This window comes from Melospiza melodia, chromosome 4 (assembly GCF_035770615.1).
Source record: "Melospiza melodia melodia isolate bMelMel2 chromosome 4, bMelMel2.pri, whole genome shotgun sequence".
NCBI lineage: Eukaryota > Metazoa > Chordata > Aves > Passeriformes > Passerellidae > Melospiza > Melospiza melodia.
This window is the reverse complement of record NC_086197.1, coordinates 8,851,010-8,865,816: the sequence shown is the minus strand read 5'-3', so window position 1 is coordinate 8,865,816 and position 14,807 is coordinate 8,851,010. Positions and strand designations below refer to the sequence as shown.

General features: G+C 40.9%; 1 protein-coding gene across 2 annotated transcripts in view; it reads right to left on the bottom strand.

The window, feature by feature from the left end:
• The window catches only part of SEMA3D (semaphorin 3D), a 135,546-nt gene that overhangs the window by 20,668 nt on the left and 100,071 nt on the right, over positions 1-14,807 (bottom strand). For both annotated transcript variants that reach the window (XM_063153780.1, XM_063153779.1), the window contains exons 11-12: positions 13,020-13,164; positions 2,562-2,784 (exon numbers count right to left, since the gene is read on the bottom strand). In XM_063153780.1, the coding sequence (XP_063009850.1) occupies positions 2,562-2,784; positions 13,020-13,164 (368 nt within the window). The remainder of the gene's footprint in view (positions 1-2,561; positions 2,785-13,019; positions 13,165-14,807) is intronic.

Genomic DNA, 14,807 nt, shown 5'->3' with positions numbered 1-14,807 from the left:
TTGAAATTTATTTTTTCATTTAAGGATTTTTTTTTAAGAACCCAACTTCATTCAGCATCAAAATTTTAATTCATTCATTACTTCTTTGGAGTCATCTAGAGAGTTTTTTAAGTTAAATCTATTCATCAATTTTAACCTGGATTCTTGCTTGGTGAAAAAAATAGCTGCTCATTTCATGTCAGAGCATTACACATTAGTGAACCTTGAATGGCCTTAAAAAGAGCTCAGAAATTGCTCAGGGGAAGTGGGTTGGGCGCTGGGATGTGGGAATGATGCAGTGCAGCTGAGCCCTAAGCTCTACACATAGCAGTGAAATAATGAAAAATAATACATTATAAGGGAAAGAATGAGATTTTCATTCTTCTTTTCCCAAACTACTGAAGTTCATATTACCAATCAAAGTAAAATTATTACAGTTTGCCTTATGAATTAGAGGTTCTTTCCAGAGTTTGTTTGACATAATTGCCAAAGTGCACATGTACAAGTTGGCTGTGTACATTCAAACATATAATAAGCTACTGATCTTCTGCTGCTCAACATCTCCAGGGTTATTTGTTATATCCCTATTCAGTCTCTCTATATAATTGAAATTTTATCTTTGAGTTAATTTCTTTCCTTACAATGAGTTTAGAGGATAAAACAGAAGAAAACCACGCACCTACAGAAAAGAAAACTCACTTTTAAAGAAGGCATTGCAGAAAAATAAATGTCTGCATATTGTGGAGTGCCATCTAGTGACTGCATGGTACTTGCTGGCCTTGACACCTCTAAACCAGACTACTTACACTTCAAGTGTTTCTCTTAGTGCCAGGTAGGAACAGTTAACTTCGGAGTATTCAATTGCAGGTCTCTCAATATAATTTTATTTCTACAAAAAACTTTAAAATGGAGGACACCAAACACGTGAAAGCAGCCTCTACGGCCACTTAAAGAATATTTTGTACATTTTTTCAAGTGAACTCATCTTCTCAGACAGCTAAATTTCAAATTATTTCTTCTCACTCTTATCACAAGGAAAGTAAGTTGCAGTGAGCATTCCCAAATCCCAGGCATCACACCGTTTGGGAAGGAGTTCCTTTTACTTTGTTGACTATATTAATACTGCTCTCAGAAACCAACAAGGATTTTCCATCTTCATCATGCCTAAAGTTCATCCCCAGCCTTTTCAGCCAGTGGGGGAGCAAACAGCACTTTAATGGTCTTTTTGAATGAAACTGTGCTTTTTTCTCTGACACCACTGTACTAACTTGGGACCACAGAGGGTCTGTGACATTCTCTGGTTCTGGAAGACAAGGGTTGTGAAACCAATTTTGCAGAAAGACATAAAAGTTTTGAAAGAGAGGCTATCTCCAGACTCCTGTGTATGGTAGCACAGGTAGAAAACTTCAAGGCTGAGCCAACCCACGTTACAAGAGATGATGCCCTCCGACAATTCACTCCTTTCCTCAAGTTACTTCAGAATACCCACACATCAAATTGTGCTATATGACAGAATTTGCTCACAAGCCAGATAAAATGCTGGGCAATCCAATAGCACTGGGGTGGGATTCAAACTGAAATCTTAATTTCCCTGCAGCTCATGGCAGTAATTCATCCAATGCACTTGGATAAACCTTGCCACCTCTATGTACCTCAGTTTCACCTTCTCTGAGTGGGGGATAATGGCAATGACCTCCTTACTAAAGCACTCAGATCTACCAGTGGAAAATGCCTTGTAATACCTATACAGAATGAGAGTGAGACAATGTTGGATTATGAAATTAGAACAAAAAATCCCAGTGGAGTAATAATCTACTTCAGAAATGTTATGAATAGGTATATTCATATTCCTTAGTACACCTTGCTGTAGGGTGATTTATCCAGTGATTCTAAATTTAATTACTATGGGAAAACTAGGCCTTTTCCTTAAGGCATTTGTCTATTATAAAAATGTAAATAGATAAATAATTATCCATAGAAAAACAGCAAAGCAGTTTTTTTCCCTGACAGAACAGCTTAACCTCTCTCTGTTCAATCCTGGTTGTCACATTTGGAGCTATCATGTTGCTAATTTGTATCTTTAAAATTAGTTGAGTAGAACTGTTGCCTTAGGCTCAATTTGAAATCCTTAACTGTTCAGCATCACATGAGATAAAATGCTGAAGCATCATGTCACTATTGATAATAGGAAATGCTCCTTGAAGCTATCAAGGTAATTTCTTTTACTTTTAATAGTTTTATTGATGTGCTTTCAGCAGGATGTGAGACTACCATGTAATGTAAAGACAGGTAGCACTTGGAGGGCAAGGAAGTTCAGGTACTCTGACCCCGAAATAGTTAATCACCCAGGCAGCAGGAGGCATTTAAATCCCAACAGCAGTAATATCCTGAACTGACAAATTAATTTAATTTAAGCATTTGCAAGGAGAGCTGGACCAGAACCAGGAGCACCTACATGCTTCCTGAAGCTGTATGCATAGGAAAAAGATGTTAATCTAGAGTTTATTCAGGACCTACTGGACTAAAGCTGCTCTAAAAGGACAGGGTTTGTGCAGAATGACACTGGAAGCTCTCTCTCATACCTGTTCCCAGGAAAATGACATCGTACTGGCCATCCTCTGCCATGACGTGGTCCACCACGATCTGCGTGAGGCGATAGTCCACGTTGATGCGCGTGAACACGGGCGCGCCCGTCACCGGGTACACGGCCTTGTGCATCAGCGGGTGCCGCCGGATGAAGCTGATCACCTCGTCAGGGAAGTCCCTGGTGGACTTTATGAGCGGGTCGTAGGTTTTGCTGGGACACTGAGGGACACAGAACAAGGAGATGAGAGGAATTTTAGGGAAGAAGTGCAAGTAGAGATCAAGTTTTCCACAATAACATTTGCAAAGCTGGTAATGATCGTATTTTTGAGTGGTTCTTCTCATCCCAAAGCAGCACTTGGTCACCAATACCTCATTTTTTGAAAGAACTGCTTTAAAACCAGAGAAATTCCCATGATGGGCTGAATATCGGTGCAGAGAATTTCACCCCCTTGTCCCCTGCCACACTCAGAGCCATAACACCACGTTTGGTGTTTTACAGAGACAAGGAGAGGAAAGGAGACCTGTCATGCTCCGTAGGATTCACTTTAACCGTGCTAGCAGCACTGTTAAATTTGTGCTGGTACCAGAGCAGAGCCAACAGCAAGCCTGGGCTGCCCTCCCGTGGCTGCTGCAGGAGGAGCACACGTACTTGAAGTGCAACATCTAAAGGTTTTTCTGCTTTTAGTGTTTCTGTTCCTTTTTCCAAAGCTGCCTGAGTTTCTGCTTTTGGCCTGAAATCAGATGCCACAGCTTTGCCCTGTATATGGCCTGAAATAAATTCCTTTTCAGTGAACTGTACTTCCTACACATCACATTTATTTTTTTCCAAAAAAGGTGTATTGTCCAGACACCAGAAAATCCCTGTGGCTTATTATTTCTCAAAATTTTCTTCCTTACTCATTCACTGAGCTGACACTCAGGCCCATGGCTTAGCTGCTGCAGCATCCTTTTCTCTAGATTTTAACAGCACAGTCTCATCCTCTTCTGCTCCTTTAGACACTTCTTCATGCTGGGGTTCACTCCCATCTCTAACAGACCCCTACTGACAAACTGGTCACTCCACCTGTTTCTTCTGCTTACACAAAGTTGGTTCCAACACATCTTGCCTGAAGACCACTCACAAACCTACCTCTTCACCTCCTTCAGATTTTTCCCTTCTGAGCCTTTTGGGGTAAGCCCAAGTACATATGTGCAAGGTGGCTTATTTTGGTGACCCACAACCTCTCATCACCTATCTTTGCTTTCTTTCCACAACTGTTAGCATCTCTTTTCTGTCCCTTCTTTTACAATCAGTCTCAAATCCAAGCCTGAGAAAACTTCTGTTTTGAATCTGGATGCATCTAGATGTGTCACTAGGGAATTAAAATTCTGGGTAAGATGAACTGGACACATTATTCCAGATGGTGACAACTTTTCACATAGGAACTATTCATTGCTGCTTTTTAATAGTTCTTAGTGAAGCAATGCCTGTATTTACTGCCAGGTGGAGCTCTAACACAGCCTGTGAAGAAAGAAATTGTGATGTGCTAATACCTCTGTACTAAATCAAGAGTAAATTGTGTGGTGAAGTTGCTCCACAGTTCTCCTTCATAGCAATTTTTGAGAGAAGACTTTAGTTCACATTCCCAACAACCCAGTTTGACATGTATTGAATCTATGGTGCCAGTTAAGGGCTTGTGGTTAGGATTTCTTCCACTATGTAAGGTAGAGTAACAACTAAACACTAATTTCTGACTGAGGGAAAAGCTTCACAGAAGTATCTATCTGCATATTCAGAAACAAAACAGGCCAGCAAAGCACAGACCAGCTGATGTTATACATCCACATCTACGGCCACATCTGAAATGTCTGTTGGGGTCAGTTCCTGGTCTATCTTAGACCCCAAACACTGCCACAGCACTGCCACGGGGAAGGTGACACTTGGAGAATGCCTAAACTACAGCAAAGCCCATCTCAACATTAAACAAAAGACTAACCAGGGGTCTGCACTTGAACCTGACCTCTGCTTTTAGTTAACAGAGCTGTAGCCCCAGTGATTTAAGAGTCTGTAGCTTATTTCCATTCCTTGCTTGAACTGAATGTTATGGCTATCTAGAGAGCTAACAGACTTTGTGCAAGTGTCCATTTACTTAGTGCTGTTTCAGACTGGGCGAGTTAAGTCTCTGCATGCCCATCTTCATAATGGATCTGAAATAAGTGATTGAAAAGCATCTTAAGCCCCTGGATCACCTAATAGCTTTTAGCAATTTCCCCGTGGACAGTAAACCTGCGCCAATTTGAATTAAGATAAATTCCATCACACAGTCATTTCTGTTTCATTGTACAATTCCATTTATAGCTGTGAAAGAACAGACAAGAAAAAGAAAAAAAAGGGTTGCATTGTCATGTAATAACCACCCAAAAAACATTCCTTGAAGATACAGTCGAATACAAGTAAGAAAGAAGAAAAGGAAAGTCCTGTTGAAAAAAACAGTTCCACTGGAAACACATATTGCAGGCAGCAATCCCTAGGGGCTTTGTACCAGCACTCCTGTAAGAACTTCACCCTCTGGCTTGCTGGGTATCATTTCCCACATTCTGTTTTCTGCTGTGCTTTTACACAGTCTTTGCAAGGCTACATCCTTGCATTGGGCTGTATTCAGCTTGGCTTTTGAAGAGAACAAGATCAGTTCTTGTTAAAATAATTTCACAAAGAAATATTACTTTGGGACAAAAATTAGACTTTGGGATTCAAAAATTATGTTTACCTTTAGAGGTGTGGAAAAATGTTTTTTTTTTGATAAATACAGAGAAATGTGGTAACTTTAATTGTCTTTGAATCAGAGTTTTGCATTAATTTATTCTGTAAAGGATGAGAAACAAATTCACCTCTTCAGCTTCCCAACCATGCAGTAACTCTCTTCCCCTCACAGTGGACTACAGGTTGATTTTCCCCATATGTTCCTTTTCTGTGGTTATGCTCTCACTCATTACTCAGAGTGACCATCTACAACTACTGGAAATGTGCTGACTGCTCACCTATTAACAACTCAATTCCAGAAGCCCATTTCTATGTGAAAAATAGAAATGGGAGTAGCCCCTTCAGTCTTAAAGATCTCCTAGATTTTTGCCAAAAATCCATCATCGGAGGAAGATGAGAGCAGTGACATCACTCACCAAAAACCACTGGGATGAAATTTCTGACAATATGGAACTACAGAGCTGTTACAGTAATCCCAAAGGCCCAAACCCTGCCATGCACGATACAGGGAAATCTTCTGCCAGCTTGCATAGTTAATTTAGTAAAAATAAGGACTAAGGGTTTGATCCAGAGATCTGCTTCAGTCAACAGGGTCTTTTCCAATGATTTCAGTGGGCTTTGGACCCTATCCTAAGACAGCATGATCACCAAGAACAGCTGGGCAGGTGTGACTGTTATCCTTGGCCAGGGGAGTTACTTCCAGAGGCATCACTCACTGTGGCATGATGGATGGAACAGGGGAATCAGAGAGTCATTTTGGCCACCCTTTGGCAAAGTTCTCAGGCAGTTTTTTAAAGCTGTGTCCACCCATCATTGCAGAACAATTCCTGTAGGCTTGTGCTTCCTTTCCTAGCAATCAGTAGGATGTAGGATGGTCAAGTGGGTGAGTGAAACAACCTTTCATGTCTGAAAATGTGAGTTCACATCCTGTTGCAGGTCTCATGACAGCAGTACTGGGTTCTCTGCCCAGTTCATAGTTCATTTATACACATCATCAGCACCAGATGCTGTCTCAGATATGTGACATCTCCCACTGGGAACAATAAGATACTGGTTTTTATATCAAATGTCACAGGAGTAGGTTGGCAGAGTTGTTTCATGCGGACTACAAGAGAATCTGGCTTCATAAAAGTTCTCATAACACTATCACTGTGCTCTCTCAGCACCTTCAGCTTTTGCTGTAGGGTGGGATTCATCTCACCTGATCTAGATTTTAATCTTGGCTGCATGTGAACTGTGCAAAAGAGCAGCTTCTCTTCTCATAGAAGCCTATCTTTCTCTTTCTGATAGAGAATTCTAAACAAGCAGCTCAGATTTGATGCTCTTCATCTAGATAGCTGATATCAAACAAAATTAATCATATGATATCAGTCAAGTTCCTACCACTAGAGAAGAGTTTTGCAAGAAGCTTGTTCACCATATAATCTATTCTTCAGAGGTTGCTTAGGCCTTTGCTGCCATAAATAATAAATTGATAAAAATATATGTGACAGAAATATAATCAATATATAAAATATAATATATAAATACAAAAAATAAATAAAATGTATGTGTCAGAAGGATAAAACAAAACTAGACAACCACCCAAAACAAACAATCAAACAAACAAACACCCCCAAACCCAACAGAAACAGACTTGGAAGTGCTAAAGGCATCTCTATTCAACTACTGTATAAACTCTATGGGCATAAACCTTTTGAAAAATAAATAGTTACTTAAATTTATTGAAATGCCTTCTGTGTGAGCTCAGTTTGACAGTAATCACTCTGGACTACGTCCTGATCCCACGTGATCTACAAAGATGCCTTCTCTTCCCTCACCTGTTATTTGTATCAATGTGGTCACACAGTGGTAAGTTAAGACTAATCTTTCTTAAATAAAAGCAAATACACACTAAATTAACACCACCACACATTTGTAAGCTTTTCTCCTTTTTTCACTTGTCTTATTAAATTTGCAGCTTAGCAGAGTGCTGGATGTGTGGATCTCACACAATGCTGAGACATACAGTGTGACTGTGTTAACATTATGTGGGAAACGTGGCCAAGTTTCTCAAAAGCTGGTGCCAGAAGCTGGGCTCCTAAATAAACCTCCAATTTGCCAAACTGGATAGTGCTTCACACCATCTAGTGAACTCAGTAAGAGCTGCTGGATCTAACACCTATTAAAATGGTGGCAATTATTTGGGAATCCAGCTACAAGGTGTGTCAACACATATCCTTTTCATTAATGATGCATCTGAAGTTCAGCAGTGCTGGTGTCTCCTGACAAACTAAAAAGAGAATGTTGTTCCCTGGGAACCTCAAAAGGGTTTCTATTACAAGTGTGTTGAAAATCCCAGTTTAAATATGTCTTGTCACATGTATCCTGAGACCCACTCAACACTGTGACTCAAGCAGCTACAGGGTAGGGTAGATTGATTATACTGAGTGAAGCAGGCATCTGCTTGCTTTTATGATGTCCAGGCTGGGAATATTTATGGATTTCACAAGGACAACTGAGAACCATGCCAGCAAATCACTCTTGTGAGTACTGGAAGTACCCAGTATGAAATATGAAAGAGTGAAGTATTTCTTAAATCTCCCCCATAGCAGGGAATTAGATGTCTTAGTCTGGGCTTCCCACCTTGAGCAGGTGTCCCTTGTCCTGGGAACTCCTTGCTCCTTCATTAATTGAAGGTGTTTTACTTTTCATAGGTTAATTATCTCTTATCTTAGCCAAAACTAGTAACTAATAAGTTAAGTCTTCCAGGCTCTGTATAAGTTGTCTTACCACTGATTCATCAAGCAAACAGCAAATAAAATAGAGGAATTACCTTCATCCTCTCACTTCTGTGATAAATGGGGACCTCCAACACAGCCAATGCCCTGAAGATGGAACTTGGGCTCCTGAGAGGCCTAAACACCATGTGGCTTCTTTTCTGTAGTCTGATCAGAGCTTCTCACTCCATTCTGCATTTGTCTATAATGTCTACAAAATCCCTAAATGCTCTCTACAAGATGAGTGCCAGGAGGACTGAACACTCAGTGGGGAGACTTTCACAGTAACCTTGAAGCTCCCTCAGTGAGCCTGGAGGAAGGCTGGGGTGAGGGGAACAAATTAGGTTTGCAGGAGAAAAAAAAAAACAGTGCCAATTTTAAATGGAATCAAAGTCACTCTTCCCTTGCAACAAAAAGCACAAACAAAACAAACAAAACTTTTAAGTCCCCTATTTTTTTTAAAATGGTTGTATCCCATTGTTTGTGCAAGATTTGTTTCTGTGTTTTTTCTTGAGCACTTTGTATTGCTTTGCCATTTAACACACCTGTGCCCTTGATAGAAAAAGCTGAGAAAATTGAGCATTAATCTGAGACTAGCTGAGCTGAGACCAGCAGGATGAGTGAACTTGACTTTGCAGGTGGCACTGTGCAATTCTCTGCTGACCTCCAACATGAGGAAAGGTGACAAGGTTTGCAACGTTGCAAAAGGCTGTTACAAGCTGGAAGGTGATTCATGTTGTGGAAAACAGGTTGGTAAGTAACAGGAGGTGTAGGAGGCTTTCTGAGGAAAATAAAACCATAAAGTGAAACATTTCACTTAATTAAGCTGCCCTATTTTACAGTAGGGAGATCAAAGGAGAGAGGAATTGGAGAAGCAAAGAATGCTGTCTGTCCCATAAAAGATAGGTGAAAGGGGAAGATAAGCCTAAAAATAACAAGGGCAACCTTAAATGTTTTATGAACAAGCTTATTAAAGCAGCAAAACTAACCAGAAGGGAGGACAAGGGAGGCTTTTGGCAGGCAGTATTTCTCTGTGGCACAGCCAAGTCCCAGTGCACACCACATCTTGATCAGCCTGCACACTGGACTACCAGAAGAAATAAAGGAAGGGGTTCCACTGAAGAAAGGAAGAGAAAGCAACTGAGAGAAAAGAAGATGAGGAAGGATGAAGCTGAGTCAGGGGAGGTTTATGTTTGGGTGATGGAAACCTGATGGAAAAGGTTATTCACCCACAGGGTGGCTGGGCACTGGAACAGGCTCCCCAGAGAAGTGGTCACAGCCTGACGGAGCTCTGGAAGCATTTGGACAATGTTCTCATGTACATCCTGTGACTCCTGGGTGTCCTGCATAGGCCCTGGGTTCAACTCCATGATCCAAATGGGTGTCTTCCAGCTCAGTGGATTCTATGATTCTAGGATTCCATGATTACAGGAAAATCTGAGGAGTTGTAAGGGAACTCATTTAATAAAAAGAAAACACAAAGACTTCAAGAGACCAGGACCATATTCAGATCTGGAGTAGAAAGAGGTGAGACATAAAACTCTGTAAATGGACAAGAGCAATGTGTTGGGCTGCTGCTTCTTCTTGCACCTAAATGACACAGACTGCCAGGTTCTTATTTTGCTCATTCAGATGTTTGTTTTGATCTTTTGACAAATCAGATCAGACCCACCAAAACACTTGCTGTTGTCCTGGCTAGCATTTAACAGTCCTGCATTTTGCAGTAGATCCCACTGAGTGTTAATCTGCATCTTTAAATACTGACATTTCTCTAGAAGTCTGATCTTAATATTTACTCATCATCAATGAAATGAGTATGACTCCTGTGTACCCGATAAGAATTTCCAAATGGGCACTATGAGTTGCTGTGATACTGCAATTCCTACAGCTCAATAAATAAACGAGAAAAGTTTTCTTGCTCCTAATTCACTGAAAATCTTGTTCAAATGCAGTCTGTGATTTCTGGGACGGCATTATGAAAACTCTGCTTCAGAATACAGAACACATTTTAACGGAAATTCTCCATGGTTTCTTTATTAATGGACAATTTCCTGAGAGAAACCCTAAAAGACTGGAATAAAACTGGATTTGTTATCCGGGGACAGCTGCAGATATACAAGTCCAATTTTTTAAACAGCCAAAGCAGATAGAGCAAAAGCTCCCTTGGTTTTCAACTCACTCTTTGTGTTGGGGCTTCTGCTTCATGCTCTTCTTTCCGTCTCTTTTTATTTTCACCTTCCAAATGGAAACAGATTTGAAGCCTTGCCACTGTTTAATTCCCATTATTTTCACTTGCACTTTAATACCGCTGAGAGAAGCTAAAGAGCTGTATGCTCTGCAGCGTGAGTGGTGTGGAGTGTGCCAGAAGGCCCTGCCACCATGTCCAGGGGTGTTTTGATGACAGCAGAGGGCAGGCAGAGCCTGCCACAGCCCAGGGACATGGGCAGAGAGGGGCTGCTGCTGCCTGAACCCACTCAGCATTGCCAAGGCATGATATCATGGTCATGCTGGGAGTTTATCTCACACACAAATTGCCACAGGAAGCATTTTGTCAAAATTTCAAAATCAAAGTAGTCACAGTCTCTATAGTGAGCAGCTTTATTTACTTAGGAGATAAAGGCAGCGGAGCAGAAAGTTAAATTAGGGTATGCAGTCTCCTGCTTCTGTATAAATGCTGAAAGGAAGTCAATGCATTTCTCAAAGCCAACCACCAAAAGAAATGCATTTCCTAGAATAGCCATTTTTAGACTTTGCCAGTAACTTAAAGTATAGGAAATATAGAATCAGAGCAGTGTAAGCTATGCCAACTGTAGGCAACACTTACAAGGAGCTTAAATTTCAAAAATGTTCTAGCAACTCAAAAAAGGGTATATTATCCCTCTGGCTTTGTTCTGAGCATTCCTGAACCACCTCACAGCTGACAAATATGACAAAATTAATCTTTAAGGCAGAGCATTTAAGTGGTCTTCAAGGTTCAAGCTGCTTCTTTTCCTTGCCTTTTAGCACAGTACTGCTTGTCCAGATCCCACCCTAAATCCGTTCATATCCAAGTTTGGCAGAGCCCATCATGAGCCAAGAGCATGGCATGAATCTACTTATTTGGATTCCCTACATCAAACTACTGAGCCTCAAGTATTTTGCAACCCAGCTCACTAAGGGAACAGATAAGAAGTTATGCAGAAATACATTTACCTCATCTACATAGTAAATAGATAGGTATCTTTCTTCTGACAGCTTTCCTCAGTAAATCCACTTCCTTTCTCAGTCCTTGGTCAGACAAACTCCTACAGACTATGAAGGTTTGGAGGACTTTTAAGATACTGTTTCCTCACAGCTGTTATCAGGTGCTTAAACGAAGCAGTAGGAGAGCTAAGGGCTGGCTTACAGAAAATATTTATCTTTAAACTTTCCAGCTTCTACAAAACTTGCAACCATGGATATTCAAATCAGCGATAAAGATCAGCACTGACATGCTTCAGCATGGCATGTTTCCTTCCTTGAGAATCCCAGCTCAACCATGTGATGGCTAATACACTCAAAAATGCAATGAGCTTATGACCCGTCTATCTGTGCAAAGTGTTCATCCTTATGGAGCACTCTGAGTTTTAAGAGAGTTATTTTAATCTCTTTAGATGCCATGGGACCAGCCATTGTTCTCCTTGGCACCATTTTTGTAGCTAAAATTAAATTAATCTGATCTTCTTAACCAGCCGTGGAAGTTGCACACACACACAAAAAAATTAAATTTAATCTTCTTTATGCGGGCACTGTGTATTTCACATGACAGAGAGATGCGTAAGCTGGCAATGCCAAAATTGTCCAAATAAGCTGAGATTTGCTCCATTGGGGCAGATCACGGGCAGGCCAAATTATGAGCTGTCCTGGTCTTTGGAGAGAGAGCTGCTCTGACGTTCCTCCTCAGCTGAAAGAAGGAATCAGCACCTGGGACCTGACCTGCCGAGCGCTGGGACGACCATGCAGTTCAGCCCAGTGGAAGGATGAAGCAGGAAACACAGAGACACAGCGAAATGTGTGAAAATATGAACTAAATTAACTAGTACACCAGCGCTGAGGCCAGAGAAATAGCGCAGAAATGGCCACATTTCTAGGCCACGTCCAACACTGACAGCTCACGGCTGGCTGCCTAATATTTGTTCACTGAATACCGACCAAGAGGACGAAGAGCTATTCCAGATAAAATTGTTGCTCTTTTACTGTTTTATGTACAAAGAGTTGCCTAAAGTTGTGATGATGTTTTTAAAGTTGAAGTGTTTTTTGAAAACACCATTTCTTCCTCATCTGTAATGTCGGCCTGTGCTTTCGAAATTCAATACTGTGACAGAAGTGGGAAAAGAAAACTTTAATGAGTTTTTCAGTTTTCGTCCTTGCTTTTAACTGCTACAACTGAGAGACTGGGGTTAAAAGTATTTCCAGATATCAAATTTCTCTTTTCTTCCTGTCACTTACTTTTTATCACATAACATGTCCAGCAGTTAGCTCCTTATTTTACTTTAAAACACAGCATATGCACAAATAGACACAACAGAATTAGTGACACTATCACAATGATTTTAACAGACATGAAGGTAACAGAAATACAGATAAAAAACCTGTAATAACTATATAAAGAAATACTTCTGGCTTTTTATGAAGCATTGATGCCTTAGAGGTGATCCCAACAGACAGAAATATAGCTGTACAGTGGGAGACCACAATATGAGAGACAATCAGGAAACAGTCTGGACACAGTGTTATCTCAGAGACATGGAAAAGTTTATATTCATATACTTACAGTGTAGGTAGAAGTCTGAGCTATCAACAGAGGGGGAAGAGTTGAGAGGATAATTTGAAACATCCTGAGCGGAAAATACAAATTACCAGCCTGGGGGGGGACGGGTGTGAAACATGATTGCTTTTTGAGTAGAAGCAGAGTGTGTAATTAAGGAGAGACTCACTGTGCCAGGCCTGGGGTAGGGGATGCGGCCCTCGTACTGCACCCAGCGGTGATCGGCGCTCTCCTTGTGCGCGTAGGGGCCATTGAACACGGCCCTGATCTCGGCCATGCTGTACACACACACTGCAGAGCCCTTGAACACCGAGCTGCAACGGGAAGAAGGATGAAACTGAGTCAGGAGAGGTTTAGGTTGGGTATCAGGAAAAGGTTATTCACCCAGGGGGTGGTGGGGCACTGGAACAGGCTCTGGACAATGTTCCCATGTACATCCCGCGACTCCTCGGTGTCTTGCACAGGCCCAGGAGTTGAACTCCATGATCCAAATGGGTCTCTTCCAGCTCAGTGGATTCTGTGATTCTAAGATTCCATGATTACAGGAAAACCTGAGGGGTTGTAAGGGCACTCATTTAACGTGGGCAGGCTGCAAACACCCCCGGTGTCTCAGCCAGGGAGCCCCCAGTGGGGCTGGGATCAACCCCACACCTGGCAGCTGATGTGCTGCTGAACATCAATGTGCACAGGGGTCTGCTAACTACAGACATTTAATGCCACTGTCGTTGATGCCTAGAGAGGCTGACCTGGAACAGAGGCTAGACAGTGTTAAAGGAATAAAGTAGGTATTTATTAAAAGGCCTTCAAAGGATACATCTTGGGCAGTGCAAGAGCCTAGCTGGGGCTCTACCCAAGATGGACCAGTCACAAGTCTTCTCACTTTTATAAATTTTGGTCCATTTACATACTGGGATTAATTGTCCCATTACAGCTTTAGCTTATGCAGTCCCATCCTCACAGATTGCTCTCCTCAATTCCCTGCTGTTTATCCTTTTTGGACCTGAAGCTGCAACGCTGTCCCTGGTTCTCAGGCTGGAAAATTATTCTTTTTGTATAACTGAACTGTGAAGAGAAGTTGCTAACACTTTATATGAAGTTCAGAGTTATATATTAAAGCAGTACAGAATCTGGAAAATATGAAAGCTAGAACTTAAGGCATCATTGTTACAGTTTTAAGCTTTGCTCGGTTGAAACACAGTTAGGCCTTTGGGACTACTTGATAGAGTGTTTTTTCTTCTAGTGGCTGACAGTCTCCAGCTACCATTTACTAGCTTTACTTTTACACACTATTTTAATTAGAATTTTATCCAGTGAAGGATATTCATTTACATTGTGTTCACATCTAGAAGCCCATATATTAGTGATAGAGGTGAGGTCCCTGAGAATTAAAAGTTGCATTGGAAAGACCAAAAAAACAAGATATAAAAATAAACACTTATTGAATTTTCATGCATTTTCCCTTTTAAAAATGTATTTGTCTAAAAAAATCTAAAACAGTTCAGTTTTCCAAAGAACACCATGCCAAGTTGCTGAGTAGCATGTACTTTAGTTGCTTGACAGACCATTTCACTTATTGTGCAATATTTACTTCAGTTTTAGAGTATTTTTTGTGGTTATATATTCTAGACAGCTACTGTGGTTACTGCTTCTGAATTAAGGAGTGTCTTGGCAATTCCTCATTGTACTCATACTCTTCAGCATTTGGCTAGTCATTATTTACACTGAATTCAAAGGTTCTGGAGACAAAAGAAAGAATTTTTAATTTTCTTTCTGCCTTTTTATAGAGAGCACCTCACTATTGATCTGAAAGATCATTAATTAATTAGTGCAACCTCCTAAGATAAAGCTGGGTTATCCTTTCATTAACTCTGAACTATAAAATCATTCAACTATCAGTTTAGAGAATAATTTTAATACTAAGAAATAGCAATTTCAGTGTTGCTTACAGAAATGAGGC